The sequence below is a fragment of the Aythya fuligula genome, chromosome 3 (genome assembly GCF_009819795.1).
Source record: "Aythya fuligula isolate bAytFul2 chromosome 3, bAytFul2.pri, whole genome shotgun sequence".
Taxonomy (NCBI): Eukaryota; Metazoa; Chordata; class Aves; order Anseriformes; family Anatidae; genus Aythya; species Aythya fuligula.
Genome location: NC_045561.1, coordinates 42,116,468 through 42,131,885, shown reverse-complemented (window position 1 = coordinate 42,131,885; position 15,418 = coordinate 42,116,468). Strand labels below are relative to the sequence as shown.

At 49.9% G+C, this 15,418-nt stretch overlaps 1 protein-coding gene across 1 annotated transcript; it reads right to left on the bottom strand.

The window, feature by feature from the left end:
• Positions 1–5,052: 5,052 nt before the first annotated feature.
• On the bottom strand, positions 5,053–11,452 carry RHOU (ras homolog family member U). Its single transcript, XM_032184810.1, has 3 exons — positions 11,089–11,452; positions 10,741–10,799; positions 5,053–8,056 (listed from the first exon to the last, which is right to left on the bottom strand). The coding sequence occupies exons 1-3, from the start codon at positions 11,435–11,437 to the stop codon at positions 7,601–7,603; spliced, it is 864 nt and encodes a 287-aa protein (XP_032040701.1). The 5' UTR covers positions 11,438–11,452; the 3' UTR covers positions 5,053–7,600.
• Between the last annotated feature and the right edge of the window lie 3,966 nt (positions 11,453–15,418).

Below are 15,418 nucleotides of genomic sequence, written 5' to 3'. Positions count from 1 at the left end.
TTTTGCACTTTTCCTGCTAAAGGTAGCAGTAATAATAATATCATATTCCATTTCTTCCTAGCCTGGAGTAACAGCATATTGAGTGTCCCCTCTGCCTAAAGCAAGAAGCTAACAGACATATTGTTGAAAGCCTGGGATCACAACCTCCCAGAACACTAGGAATATTATAAATATTATAAAATGTTATGTAAATAATATTTTAATATTTCATAATAATATATAAATGTTACATATAATTATATAAATATTATATAATAACTAAATATTTGTATATAATTTTAAATAAACATTATAAAATACTATATAAATTACTTGGCCAAATTTGCTCTCTGCAACTCTATTACAAGTGCTAGATTTGCACACATCCACATTTTTTTCACATCCACATTTATTATAGGAACATATTCCACATCATTTTGTCAAAATTCACTATGTTTCCATTCTAACTGGGCAAACAATATATTCCACACAAAATCTTGGTCTAACGAGTCAAAATCAGATGCTATGCTTTAAAGCAGGACACGGAGATCCATTTCTCAAAGCGCTTTGGCAGTAGAATAGCATTTCCCACTGCTACTCTGTCTCCCACTTCAGGCAGCTCAAGTATTTTTGCCCTTCTAAGGTCAAATGTTTCAAATGTGACTGAAGATCTGTGCAATCAGACTTAGAATAATTATGAAAAGACCTGCTTTCCGCTGGGTACGTGATAAGAAAACCTGTTGAAGAATCGCTGGTTTGCTATCCACCAAAGTGGCCAAAAACTTGTGTCACATCTGGAAATCTTGACCTGGCATACTGGAGCCTTTATAGTACCCTGGTGTGATAGGAAATTTTCACTGTCCTTGTCCTCTAGATGGAGGAGGAGATGCAGAAAGCAGTCACTTCACTTTCATCCTTGCAAAGATCACAGGTTCATCATAGACAAGTTTAAATCAGAGGGATCCCTGAGCAGTTTCTCCTTCACAGAGCTATATACTGCTTACAACAAGGACAATTCCTCATATATTCATTTGGAAGGTAAATGCTACAATAAGAGTGAGATTATTGACCACACAAACAATATTGTCTGTTGGGAAACTACCAGCCTGGCTTCTCTGAAGGGAAATCCTACTGGAAATGTGCTACTGTTGGAAGGGGTGAAGGCAAACTCATGGGTATTGGGGGTCCCAGGGAAATAATACAGCTGGGTTTCCAGAAAACTTTTGACAAGGTTCCACACCAAAGCCTGTTGAAACAACACCCACAAATTGCTGGGCATGACCAAGAAGATCGCTGAAAAACAAAACACAGGGCTGAATTTTTGCCCGTGGTTCTGCTCTGCATCCCTTACGAAGGGGATGACAGGGTTAGGGGGGACTCTAAGGGATAGCAACTGAAATGGAGGAGGGGATAGAGGGACTGCCTAACAGGAGAGACTGGAAAAGGCTGGGGCTTTTCAGCCAGGGAGGGAAAATGCAAACACAACTGTGGTTTACAAAACAGAGAAGGCAGCTGATCAAGTCTCACTGACACTTTCCTGGTCACCTAGCCACCAATTTATCTGTAAACTGCTATTCACCGTAACCTACAGTGCCACAATATATCTAGGGGTCATATTGAAATGAATAGGAGCACAATTTAAATCAAGGAAAAGAAAGTATTTCTTTATGCAGTGGATTTTGAACCTCTGGGACTGGCTGTTCTGGTTGGCTGCAGTGTCAGCAAGGAATTAGACAAAAACATAGTAACAGATTCAAAAGCAGATACTGAAAGGACTAGGTAGGGATGTACCCACTAACATCCCTCCTACAGCTGCTGGATCGAATCAGATACTTGAAAAGTAATCTATGGAAAAGGAAAAGGAAAAGGAAAAGGAAAAGGAAAAGGAAAAGGAAAAGGAAAAGAAAAAGAAGAAGAAGAAGAAGAAGAAGAAGAAGAAGAAGAAGAAGAAGAAGAAGAAGAAGAAGAAGAAGAAGAAGAAGAAGAAGAAGAAGAAGAAGAAGAAGAAGAAAAAGAAGAAGAAGAAAAAGAAGAAGAAAAAGAAAAAGAAAAAGAAAAAGAAAAAGAAAAAGAAAAAGAAAAAGAAAAAGAAAAAGAAAAAGAAAAAGAAAAAGAAAAAGAAAAAGAAAAAGAAAAAGAAAAAGAAAAAGGTTTTTCCCATTACTTTGCATTTTCTGCTTGAATCCCTGTCTACCTTCTCGGGTGTCACCAGCCCAGGTTTTGGCCTCCTTCTGCATTACCCAGACTAGATAAACATACGTGCTGCTGGAGCTGTTTTCAGGAACTCCTTCCTCCCTCTGTAATCTCTTATCTTCCAGAGGAGATTGTCAGGGGATACTTCAAAGCCCTTTGAAGATGGCCAGGGCCCTGCCTGCAGCAGAGCAGATGCAGCGCCCTTGCCCCGAGATGTCAGCAGCTGCTGTGCGTGCAGGCACGCGGTGCCGTCTTATCGCCCCTTTGGGCAACTGCAGTGAGCACTAGCAGAGACTTTACCCCCTTGCTATCACTGTCCAATCTTCAGGCTTTGCTCTGCAATATTCTGCCCATTTTTCCATTTTTTTTCCCCCAAATTCATCCACTTTGATTCTTGTAGATTATGAAAATGAGGATAAAGGAAAAGGAGTTTTTTTTTTTTTTTTTCTTAGCTCGGAGGAATAGCAAAGCTTGAAGCCTGCTGAGCTTATAATTAAAATGTGGAAAGGCCACGACATAGCTCAAAAGATGCAAGAATGTGATACAGGGAGCATAAAAATGCTGAGTACCAGGCTTTGGGCAAAGTGCCGTTTTGAATTGAAAATAAACGAGAAGATTGCCTATGGAGAGGAGAATGCAGGGGGAGAGGCAGCCGTGGAAGGGAAGGATGAGTGGGGAGCTATTGTTCAAGCACTGCCTTCAGACAAATCCTGTTCAGAGCTCCTCCACCGAAAGGCTGCAAGGAAAGCAGTGCAGCTGGCTTGTGGTGCTGGTCCCTCTGCTGAACCATCAAAGACCAGGTAACGCAGATCTCCAAGTACGTAGCTCTCACTCCATCAGCAACTCGAACAGGGAAACACAAACCATAAAAATCGCATTTCTACCAGAAACTGTTTCTTTTCCTGCCATTGCTAAAAAGTAGCACTGCTGCAGGGGCTGGCATCAGGGACACGGGTGAGGTGGCCCAGAGGACCCGCAAGACACTGGGGACATCCCACAGCAACAGAAAAACTGGCAGCTGTCTGGGCATGCTGCTCTACCCCACACCACCATCTGTACCAACCCCATTAGGCCACTGGTACTAAAACTACCATCCCAAAGAGACGTATTTTAAAAAGGCGTTTGGCCTTTGTAAAGGCCAAAGCATAGCGGCCAAGCTGGGACTTTACACCTTTTATTTTTCATACACCTCACTGATTTATTCTTCCTGTTAAAACAGAGTGGGGAAATAAATCAGCAGCCCTGAAGAATACTCTGCCTCAGATGGTAAAATTCATTGAATTACACAAGTGTTTGCTCCCCGGTTTATACCATAGAGGGCTGCACTACATGGGTAATGACCAACCCTAACCGCATTACATCTTCCCTCTAGCTGCCAGCAATGGTGGGAGCTTAATCTTCAGAAGGTCCTGTTGGGTCCCGGGGCCCTGCTCTTGGCTGAAAACCCATCCTGCGAGAGCAAATGCGAAAACATTAAATACATTAGGACGACAGTGCTGGATGATGCCAAAAGTCCACCTCATCCCATATCCTGTCCCTAACCCGCACAGATGCTTGGGGAAAGACTGGAAGAACTGAGGAAATGTGGAGTGATTTTTCCCTGTAGTGTGCAGTGATATTTCCTTCCAGCTTCCAGCTATCCCCAGCTTTGGGACTTCCTAAAGAAAGGCTGTATTTTTGTACCTAACAGCCCTCACCGGGGCTGTTTGCTTCCTCGTGCGTTTTGTCTAATTGTTTTTTTGATCTCCTTATGCCTGAAGTAGGTAAAAGCAGTTTCTCTCACTCCACATTGCCCAGGTGTCCCTTTGCCAGTTCTTCCGAGCTTTGTAATGTCTTACTGTCTCCTAAATAGCTGTTTTCCTTGCTCTCCCCACCCTGCTGTATAAAAGGGCAACCAACACTAAAGGCAGGAGCTGATGGAAGCACATGGGTTGCCTCCCAGGGCTCAGTTGTAGGGGCACTTGCATGCTTAAGGTCCAACATTTAGGCATAATGCATATGACAATATTAGGTCAGCTGCACGTGGTCATACAAGGCCACCTCCAGCATCAATCCCCCCTTCTCTGTGGTCAGTAACTGGTGTCTAGGAAGAAAATAGAAAGCAAAGTAAGAGCATGGTCAGATTTCTGTGGAGATCCTCTCCCCCAGCTGAGTCTGAATACCCATTTGTCACTGTCCCAGCTAGGCAACCCCCGGTCATACTTTAGAGATGTCCAATCCACAAAATACATGGGAAAAAAATGATAAAGGTGGCATTTATTTTTCCATACAAGAACAAATCATTTATTTTTTTCTACAGCACTTTGATTTGATAAGGAAGAACACGAAATCCTCTCTTGGGAGCTTCCATCCATCAGAAAGCAGCAGCGATTTCGGTATTTCTGGAAAAGCTCTCGTACAGCGGGCTTACTTCAGTGCGCTCTTATCAGCCACAGCTGCCACCTCATCCAGTAGCTCAAGCCAGGCAGCCGAAGCAGCCTTTTGATCACAGCTGCATGCACATGTACAACGTTACCCTGGCGGCAAGGATGAGCTGAGCTGGCTTAGCCTCGTCCAGACGCAGGGATAGGTAGGACAGCAGCCCACGTAGCAGAAGAGCAATGTGGCACAGGTTGCAAAGGTGGTTTGGCATTGGGATGTGGCAGGGGTGGGCCCTGGGTGCTGGGTGGGATAGGGGCAGAGAGGATACTTGGTGCCAAGAAGAGGGAACAGGCTCTTCCAAGATGCCCTCTCCAGCTCCCCAGGGTGTGCACGGAGCAATGTGAGTGGGAAACATCACTCTGCTCCTCCTGCTCCGCACCCCAGGTTTTGGGGTCCAGGAGCAAGGAACCCGCCCGCACCCTCCCAGCCTCATTGCAGTGGGCACCAGAGGCAGACGCATACACAGATGAGCATTTATTTCCAAATACCTCATTTATATCACTCTCACATGAAATATTTCTTTCAGAATATAGCCTACATGTAGAAAACAGAAGACAGGTTTGTTTCTTTTTTATAAGGCACATCAGATTATAGACTACATAGAGACATCTCCCCCTCACTCGCGCTTGTAAAACACAGGCAATTTTAAAAGGAATATTTCTAAAACCTAGACCCTGTGTAGCCCCGTGTAGAGCAGTATTCGTAAAATTATTAGACCTCAGTTTACATACACCTAGTAAAGGGCTATAACAAGTTGTATATACATCACATTTTCAGAAACAGTCACAGCTGGCTACATTTAAAAGTAATGCTACTCCAGACTATGAAACAGGCTGCTTATAAAATATAACCTACTGCTTCCAGTACGGCATGATACAAAGCAGTATGACCTTGCAGAAGAGATTGTGTTATTTTTGCAAATGGGAGTTGTTCAGATTTTAGCCTGTCTCCTTCCAAACCCCACATTTTTGATCAACTGAGACCATTTTACAGAGAAGTAAAGCACCCAAGAGAAGTCTGGCTTTGCATTTTTCTCCAGGATGACGGTATGACTGTGTATCTGAAATCCTGTCAATGCATTAGAATAAGAAATATAAAGGCTCAGATGTTAACTTCATGACCAGTAAACATTAAACCATTACGAACCAGATGCAACAAAGTTAAATGTATCCAGCTTCTGTGCTATGGAAACTGCTTTTGCAGGCTGTTCCAGTGCAGAAGCCAACACGTTTTTATTGAATCAGGCCCTATGTAAAGATTTCCATTCCATTTTCAAGTTTTCAGCCATGGAACGTTATCCATTCTGCGCTCATTTTGCTGTAGTGCAGGAAAAAAATACTGTCTGTGGAGCTTATGCCAATACACCCCAGAATCCATTTACATAGTGTTATTTTATTTAATGGGCCAGGAGGTAAACTGTGGTCAGCTTTATCAATTCAGATGGCTTCCACAGCTCCTCTTTATATCGGGCATTGATTCATTTACAATGAAAAAAGGTTCCGGCTTTCTGCAACTGCAGTTTAGTTTAAGACTATGAAAAGGTCACTTTAAGGCTACGGCCAAAGGAAAAAAAAACTAGAATATAATCTGATCTTGAAATACCTAGGAAAGAAAAAAAAAAAAAAAGTAGCCAGGGCCATAAAAAGACAGACAGACAGCACAGACTAAATGTCCTCTGCAGAATAAGTTAAAATACCAATTCTTGCAGAGAGTCACGTTACTCCTCCAGTCTCTCAAACCCACAGGAGCTGGAATTAGGCTTAGTCTAGTAGGAATCGGATCTAGTCAGAGGGCAGATCATACTCAGTTCTCCATTACGTTGATCACCCAGCTACATTTTAGGCAAGTTTCACTTTAACTTGTTGGACCCATGGGGGAAAACGTTATCAGCTAAATTTCCAGGGTGGCCTCAGCCAATTTCCCCAGCGTGAGCTTGGACAAGATTCAACCACAAGCAACTGTTGCCTTTAGAAGGGAAACATTAACTGGGTTGAAAGCAGCATGGTGAAGAGGACACAGCAGCCTCAGTTTCTAGATTCCAGTTTGTTATCATCTCGATTTGCCTGATCTGTTATTTGTTTATCAGCCTTAAAGGTAAGGAGGGGCACTAGGAAATTCTTGGCTGTAGACTTGAAAACAGACGCAGTTGGCGGTGGTGCTGCACGGGTATTTGTTACTTCTCTTTAAAATAAAATAAAAATGAAAGCACAACACAACAGCATTTACATTCCTTTCAGCTGAAACAGATGAACTGCCACCATGTCTGCAGAAATAGAGGAGCCCGCTACTACCCGGAGCGGTGGCTGAGGCTCGGTAACGCTCCCGCCTGACTTCCTGGGAAGGAGAGGGGGACAAGGACAGAAACGACTTTCGAGTCAGGAGGTGACAAATGAGATGTCAGTGCCGTAACGTATCGGGTTCCCTTGCAGCACGCTGAAGGTGTATTTGTGACCTTTCCAGCCGTGGCATTTGCGTGTAGATGACACCTCTTGCATACCCTTTTTAAAGCGATCCCTAAGAGTGTTGGTTTGGGAAGACACGGAGAAGAGAGGAGTGGGTTTTTAAAGCTAGAAAACATCCATTAGGAGGCACAGTGTTATTTTTCCCTTCGACCGTCTGGGCTCCACGCTTCCACAGTCACTCACACGTTTCTGCTGCACAGCCCTTGCAGCAGAGGGCTCCGGTTCGCTCCTCCCCGTAACGTACAGATGGTGACACAAGTCAGATCCTTCGGGCAAATCCTTCCAGCCTCACAGACACACGGTGTGCACTTCTTCCTTAATGAAAGATTATTTAGTCATGAAACTCGACGCCGGACCTGGTTCCTAGCGATCATTTAACTACAAATCCTTCTGCTGCCCTCGCAAGGGCAACCGAGATACCCAGTAGCAACATATACACATACATACAGATCTACACTATACACCCGGGACAACACAGAATGAGAGTTGAGCTAATATAGCCTCTATTTGATGTCCTCAGAGCAGCACTCGGGTCCTCGCGATTCCTATACAAAACAGCAGTATTTTTTCCACCAGGATTTGGAGAGGTTTTTCATTTTGTCTGGAGTCCTACACTTGGATTTCTTTGGTTGCTGCTGGGTATCCGAGTACTGAATCCCAGCCACGATGGCCGCATCAAAGACCTCCTTGAGGTTTTTCTGAGTCAAAGCCGAGCACTCGATGTAGGACGCGGCTTTTATTTCCTCGGCACAGAGCTTCGCAGCCTCCTCCGAGACAGGCTTCTCTTTGCACTTGTCCAGCTCGATGAGAACCTTGACGTCCTCCCGCAGGTCCGACTGCGTCCCCACCAGGATGATGGGCGCCTTGGGGCAGTGGCACCGGATTTCGGGAACCCACTTCTCACTCACGTTCTGGAAGGATGAGGGGCTGACGACGCTGAAGCACAGCAGGAAGATGTCCGTGTTGGTGTAGCACAGGGGCCTGAGCTTGTCGAATTCATCCTGCACAGAACAACATTGTGTTAGCACCCAGCAGAAACAGTGCTGGAGGATACCCTGAGAAGCATCAAGCCTGCTGCTGATGCTTGGAGAAGCTGAGGCTCACCTCCTGCAGCCTAAGAGACCTTAGCACCCAGGCCACAGGACAAGGTGCATCAGTAGCAGCAGCCACGCGTGCTAAGCCCGAGGTCTGGCTCTGCACTGCTGCCAGCGTGTGGACACCCTGCCACTATCAGGAAAGGAAGGAAGGAAGGTGCTGGTTTCCTCACCTGGCTGAGATTTCCCAGACGGAAACATTTTTAAACCCAGTGCCTACTTAACAACATCCTCCAGGAGATGGGAATAATTTCCCTGCCATTGTGCCCAGGGATTTAAATCTGATGGCAGCAATAGGGAATCACAATGCGCAGGCTTAACATGCCAATGGCATGGAATAAGAGCTTTACCTTTCCCTCCCAACCATGCCACATCAAACAAACTGCAAACAGGCCTCCCAGTGCTACCTGTTCTTTTTTTTTTTTCCCTCCTTCCCTCCTCCTTTCAGAGCAAACTCCAGCAAAGCAAAGCCCTTTTTCAGTTTCAGGAGGTAGCCACAAGGAAGCCTAAAGGTAACAAAGGACTCTGCCACAGGCAGCAGCTAGCGAAGAATGCAGCAACAAGCAAGGGTTAACTCCACGCAGCCTGCCTTTATGCTGACAGCAGGATAAAAGCAGGGTAACACTAGCAGCCTGAACAGGTAGGATTTGCCTCAGCGGCGGTGACATTTTAATTAAAATGGACCGTGTTCTCAAAAGCTCTGAATTTAAAGCGCAAAGAACAAACACAGCTGAAAACATCTCTCCGGTACCGGCGTTTTACTGCTGAATTGTGAGTCACATGTTAATTTTCAAGATGTGAAATTTTGCTCTGCAGCCTCTGAAGGCCCAGGATATGCAGTTTAAAGCCCACTGGAAGCCTCTGAAGTCTCGTTCCACTCGAATGAATTTCTTCCAGCAGTAACTCTCGGAGAGACAGCAATTTATAAAACACGAGTCAAGAAAGCAAGCTTCATTAGCTCTCTTGATTCCCAGATTAAGCCTCACAGGAAACCAGGCTGTCACCATTTGGCTTGAGAGAAACTCGGCGTTTAGTGAGCTGCAGCACTGAAGGACAGGACCATTTGCGGAAAGGCACCTCGCCACGGAATTGCCTCTCCTCACAACATGAGAAACCTCAACGAGGCTCGATTCAATAGGCTGGAAAGCCAAACCCAGATCTTAAGGGTTTCTAACCCAGATGAAATAATACCCTTTATATTCCAAGTGCACTCCTACGGTTTCAATGGTAGTGCATGAACTGCAGGGACTCTACACCTTTTTAGGCTGCTGACACTGAAATATCTACAATTTTTCAGCTGCAGATTTCAGCACCAATCTCGCTGCAGCACGGTCTTGCAAAGCAGCCAGCCAGGTACGGTTTATTCAAGACAGCTTCGATTGCTGTAGGTAGCCCCACTTCTAAGGAAGCAACTCCCCTGTTCCGGCTGCTCTGGGACAGAGCAAACACCTCAACCGCTTAGGGCAGCAAAGGCAAGAGGCCACCAGACCTGCCGCTCCCTCCTGCCACCAGGGGCTGCCCTGCCCTGGGCACTGCCCTCCCATGGGCTGTCACCCTGCCACCACCATGCCTTCAGCTGCCTCATTCCCGCGGTGAACACACCCAGCCACCACGTCATTGCTCGCTTCTGTTATCTCTCTTCACATCATCACCTGCAGAAGGCTGCTCACAGGCTTTTAACTGTGGTGTGCAGGGCAGATCAAACAGTCCTACAGCACTGCCAGGGCTGCGCAGCCCTTCAAGCTCCTTTACTGAGCGGGGCACCCAGTCAAAACCCATATAAATAGGTTTGTACATTAAAGCCACTGAGATTTCTCCATGGGGTTTCAGTGAAGGCATAGACCCAGACCCACAAAGCTGTTCACGAACCCAGCTCCCATCACCTTCAAATGCGAGATCGGTAGCAAAACATTTTTAGCTGTCCAGGCTCAGCCCCTCCCAAGCTGTGCTGCACACGGCTTAGGGTGTTACGAGCCAGCGGGGTACAGAAATACAAGAAATGGGTTCTCCTAGCAGGCAAATGAGGAGCTGAGAGGCACTAGCCACCCTCAGCCCCGCAGGAGTTAGTCAGGTTAGGGGCAGCAGCACGTCTTATGGGGGGGGGGGAAACAGCAAATGTGAAGTCTGTACAGATAACACCAAATAGGATTTTTTTTCTCCCTTAAGCTTCTGTCCCTTTAAAAGTGCAGTGTCCATCTGTGCGCACCTACAGCGGTGAACACTTTGTCCCAAACACCTTCATTTTAAAATCTGTAGCTATTTGGCTAAAAACAAACCCAGTGACAACCTCTCAAGGAGAAAACCTTAAGGTTTTCAGCCTATTCAGAGGCTGACAGCCCTGAAACCCCAGACCTTTCAGCTTTCTGGCCAGGCAAAGCAGAGCAGCAGCCGTGCCCCGTCCCAGTGCGGAGTCACAGCACGCGCGTCCCCCACCCCGCAGCAGACCCCAGGCAAAGCAGCGGGCAGGGAACGAGGGAGAAGGGCAGCTGCTTAACGGGATGCTCAAAGCCACGAAGCCCCTGGCAGGACTCCCTGGCCAGCCGCTCGTCCCCTCCCGCTGTCACCTGAACCGAGGAGGCGGCTGCACTGACCTGGCCGGCTGTGTCGCAGAGCTGCAGTCTCACCGGCTTGCCGTCCACAGACACAACAGCTTGGGGGAGAGAGAGAGGAGGGGGGAAAGCGTGGTGAGTCCAACTTCGTGCATTTTCCATTAATAAAGAAAAAAAAAAAAAGGAGAGGGGAAGGATCCCGCTGCCCGGGACTGAGCTCCTTATCCCCTTATCTGTCCTCGGGACGCCCCCAACCCCAAAACCGGAGCGGCTGCGGGGCAGAAGCAGCAGCGAAGCCTCACCGCAGCCCGGCTGGCAGGGACACAACCCCGGGGCAGGCTCCAACTTTCCGCCCGGCTCCCAAACCCCCCCGGCGCCCCACGTCCTTACCGGAGAAGTTGTCGAAGGCGGTGGGGATGTACTCGGTGGGGTACCCGTTGGTGGTGTAGCTCACCACCAGGCTGGTCTTGCCCACGGCGCCGTCCCCCACCAGCACGCACTTGATGCTGCGCCTCGGCTCGCTGCCGCCCCCGGCCCCGGCTCCGCCGCCGCCGCCCCCGGCCCCGCCGCCGGCCCCGCTCCCCGCCGCCCCCCGGCAGCGGCCGCCCAGCGCCGCCCCCAGCGCCGCCGCCGCCCGGCCGCTGCGCACCCTGCGGGGGGGCACCGGCGGCACCTCGCAGCCTCCGGCCGCCACCGGCTTGCCGATGTAGCCCGCATCGCCCTCCTGCTGCGGCGGCATCCGGGGGGCGGCCGGCCCGGCCCCGCCACCGGGGGAGCGGCGGGACGAGGACGAGGACGAGGATGAAGAGAAGGGAGAGGCGGTGGGCAGGCGGTGCGCAGCCCCGGCGGGGCGGCAGGAGCGGCGCGGCCGCCGCGAAGCCAGCCCCGGAGCAGGGAGTGAGCAGCGAGCCCGGCTGCGCTGCGCTGCGCCCGCCTCGCCCCGCGCTACCGAGTCGCGGCCGGCGGCCCCGCGGCGCCGCGTGACATGGCCGGGGCGGGGAGGGGCCGCCGGCACCGGCACCGCCCGGCGCGGCGCGGCGCGGCGCGGAGCCCTAGGGGGCGCTGCCGCGCAACCTGCCCGGCTCGCCGCCGCCGCGCGCTCATTGGTCAGCCCGCGCCCGCCGCGCGCTGCTATTGGTTAAGGCGCGGGGGGCGCGGTGGGGAGGCTCCGCCCACCCCCGCCCAGCCCCGCATGCCGTGGGGAGGGGGTCGCGGAGCGGGGGCTGCGCGGGGCACGTGTAGCGGGAGGGGCCGGTGTCGCATGTACTGTGGGCACGGTGTCGCCGTAACGCCCCGGGTGGCGGTGTGCTGGTGGCAGCACCAAGCGGGGAGGGCACGGTGATGGTGTTGTGCAGCACAGCCCGTGGGGTCCCCTGGTGGTGGTGGCGGGGCTGGGCTGAGCCCGTGTTTGCAGCCCGGGGGCCCCGTTCAGTCCGGTTTACTTTTTGTGGGTCTGAGCGTCGACTTAGCCACGTTGCTGCACAAGACGAGGCCAGGTTAACAAAGGCATCTGCAATGTTCCATGTTCCTTCTTAATGCACTGATGCTGGAAGCTGGCATACAGTAAATATCTCAGCTTCAGCCATCGGTGTGTCCGGGCACGCTGAAGCCACGACAGGTTTCTGTCCATCCTGCCTGATGTGCCAGCCAAGGGCAAGCAGACGTGCTGCCATCTCCAACACCGGCATGAAACACACCCCAGCTGCGGGCACGAGGCTGGCTGAGCGGTGCCACCCCTTACCTGCAGCAGCAAACAGCACGTCCCCATCCCGTATCAGCGCTGCAATGAGCCCTTGTTCAGCGCAAAGATGCACGAAGACGAGGAGGACTCCCGTAGGTGGGAGATGACTACAACTGTCCGCTTTGTTTCGGGGACGGGGGGCGGGAGCGGGCTCGGAGCTGCATGGTTGTGCCATACCGTAATGTGCCCAACGGAGCACAGAAGGCTTTTGTGCAAGAGGATGATCTAACCCATTGTTCGGCAGGGGGGTGCAGCGGGTCGGAGCAGCCCCCGGTGCTGGCGGTGGGCTGAGGGCTGGTCCCGAAGGGATGCTGCCACCGATAGCCGCTGTCGCCAAAGCCTACGGCCACGGCCCTATCGCACGCACACATCTCGCAGGTTTTAACGCGGTTGTTTTCCGAGCTCTGAGCCGCGGGATAAACAGGCTTAGCTCCACGTAGGTCAACAGGGGGGCTGCTGTCTGTCTCGGGGCTGAATCTGGTCCATTATCAGTTCACAGAAAAGCTCCTGCCCTATCTTCCGTGCTCGTGTTAGTCAAATATTATTCTTCGAGAAAAATGACAGACAGAGGAAATTATGTTATCAAGACGTGAAGTAGGTCATTGTTATATCCCGGCTTATCATTTTCCCTGCGATACATAAAATACAAACTGGGTGCTGGCCTTGTAGAATGAAAGCTTGCTTTTTTTTTTTCCTCTTCTTTTTTTTCTGTAGAAACTTGAAAAGCCTGACACGGAGAGAGGCGCGGGAGTGAGGCGGCGCGCTCCGAGCATGACGTGATGCAATGCTGCTTGTGCAAGGGAAGGGTACAGCCTGCTTGGCGGGGCCGTCACCGAGATCCTGTTCTTTGTGAGAGGAGCAACCTCTCAGCCTGGAAATAAGCCATCTGTGATGTACCCCTTCTTTTTCCAAAGAGTGGGATCGTGGTGACGTTGCTGAGCTGGCCGGTGGCTGGGGAGATGGGAAGGAGAGAAAGGGGAAGCACGAGGGAGCAAAGAGAGGGCAACCAGCTGGGAAAGAAAAAGGAGCTTGTATAAAGGACGGGTCTGACCTGCTCTGACTCCAGAGAAGTGCTTTTGAGGCTGCCTTTTGAAAACTAGGAGCGAACAGGGCTAGGGAAGTACAAGATGTTACTGTTTTCATTATGTATTTCATTTGTAATTAAAAACCGTAAATATATATATATATATATTTTTTTTTTTTGCCAGGGCTTTTTTAAAGAACATTTTCATCACCCAAGATATCGATCTCAGGCAAGTTTTCACTACCTGGGGAAAGGGATCAGTAAGCAGCAGACATTATTAACACAATAATCTCTCCCCACCCCTCAAGCTAAACTCTGACTGAGGAGACGCTAACGCAAGCTCAAAGGCAAAAAGGCTTGTTGAGATAAACCTGAAAACAAAATAATACAAAACAAAACAAAGCACAATTGCTTCAAGCCTCCCAAATTCCTAATTAATTCAGAAAACAAATTAACCCTAGCCTCCTATCTGCAGTGCCTCTGCAGGGGCATCGCCGTGGGAGGTGATCCCTTTATCTCACTTTTGACGTCCTTTCCAGCCCATCTCGGACCACTGCTGAGAGAAGGTGCTCCATGTCCTGTATGTGGTGTGATGGTCACCCTTTAGTTTGCTTGTCCTGAAGCCCCTCGTCACCCCAGGGCTGTCCCACACCCCTCTGGGCACGCTGGCCATGGGCTGAGCAGGGACAGAGCAGTGGCCCCTGGGCATCTGGGCACTGATGGGGACAGGCTGGGTAAGATCTTGGCAATGGCAGAGAAATGTCCTGGTAAGAAAATAACGTAAGATTTCACTTTTGCCACACATCTGAATGCAGGAACTGAGCCTGCCTTGCTTCTGACTGCCCTGTGACATTTTGCTGTGCTTCGACTCATGAGGACTTATAACACGCCATGCTATTTCTGCCCCAGGTTGCAGACACAATCTGGAGAGAGGGAGGTAAATCCCAGCACCAAGCCAGACAGCTCAGATGAGAGAGAAGCAGAGAAGAAAGCATACTTTGGCAGTGTGCTGCACATCGCTGGGGATGGCGAGAGTGGCAGAGGAGAGAGCTGAGGGGGAAATGACACCCAGGTTGGACACACATCCCTGAGGAGCTGTGACAGAGCAGCTAGCACTGAAAGTAGGCACTGTATCTGTAGCACAGATGCTTTTTGCCACACTGCCCATGGGCCTGTATGTGAAGCCCTTTACTAGCGTTTTTTTTTTAGCTGCCACAACCTTACTAGTTCCCTGTGTGGACTCCCAAAACAGCTCCTAGCCCACCATGCTCCTGTTCCCTAATAATAATAATATAATGCTGACTGCCATCTTAGGGTGCTTATAAAAAATGCCCGAGTGAGGCTGAAAGAGTCACCAGCCAGTGTGAACAGAGATCAGTGCTCCCTGGAGAGCTCTTCCCCTCCTCACCACCATGGGGTACCTCTGAGGGCAAATTTGGGTGGGCCATACACATCCTTGCAGGTGCCCACATCTCACAGGCTTGACACCAGCTTCCTAGCTGGCTTGACCTCTGCCACCAGTGCTGGGAGGTGAGGGGGCACAGAGACCCCTGCGCTCTGAGGGATGCTCCTGCTCTCACCTCTGTGCCCACCCTCCCACATGAAGCTTGCCCCAGCCAGCAGGGCTGTGTGGTCATGCCTGCACGGGTGATTTGGCCCAGGCATTTTTAGTTGGTTACTTCTACTTTACTTTTTCAGACTTTACTGAGTCTGAAAAACAATGGTTGTTCCTTGTGCTATCTCCTTTGGAGCTGGCTGCTTCCTCTCAGTGTCAGACTTGGACGAATCCCATGCCAACTGCTGAAAAACCTCTCCCTTTCCACTTTTAATGATCTTTCCTGAAAGCAGTTGCTAGGATCTTGTTGGTGGGGATTAAAAGACTCAGAACAATCCAGCACAAGCGTCAGTTTTACTGAAAGTGAGCAGACTGTGCTTCCCCGATCGCTGCCCTACTT

What these genes read in the sequence shown, in the direction of transcription:
- RHOU (XM_032184810.1), bottom strand. Translation starts at nt 11,437, where the DNA reads ATGCCGCCGCAGCAGGAGGGCGATGCGGGCTACATCGGCAAGCCGGTG. An exon ending in CGCCTTCGACAACTTCTCCG is followed by an intron (nt 10,800 to 11,088) that starts GTAAGGACGTGG and finishes CTCTCCCCCAAG; the next exon opens with CTGTTGTGTCTGTGGACGGC. An exon ending in TCTGCGACACAGCCGGCCAG is followed by an intron (nt 8,057 to 10,740) that starts GTCAGTGCAGCC and finishes TGTTCTGTGCAG; the next exon opens with GATGAATTCGACAAGCTCAG.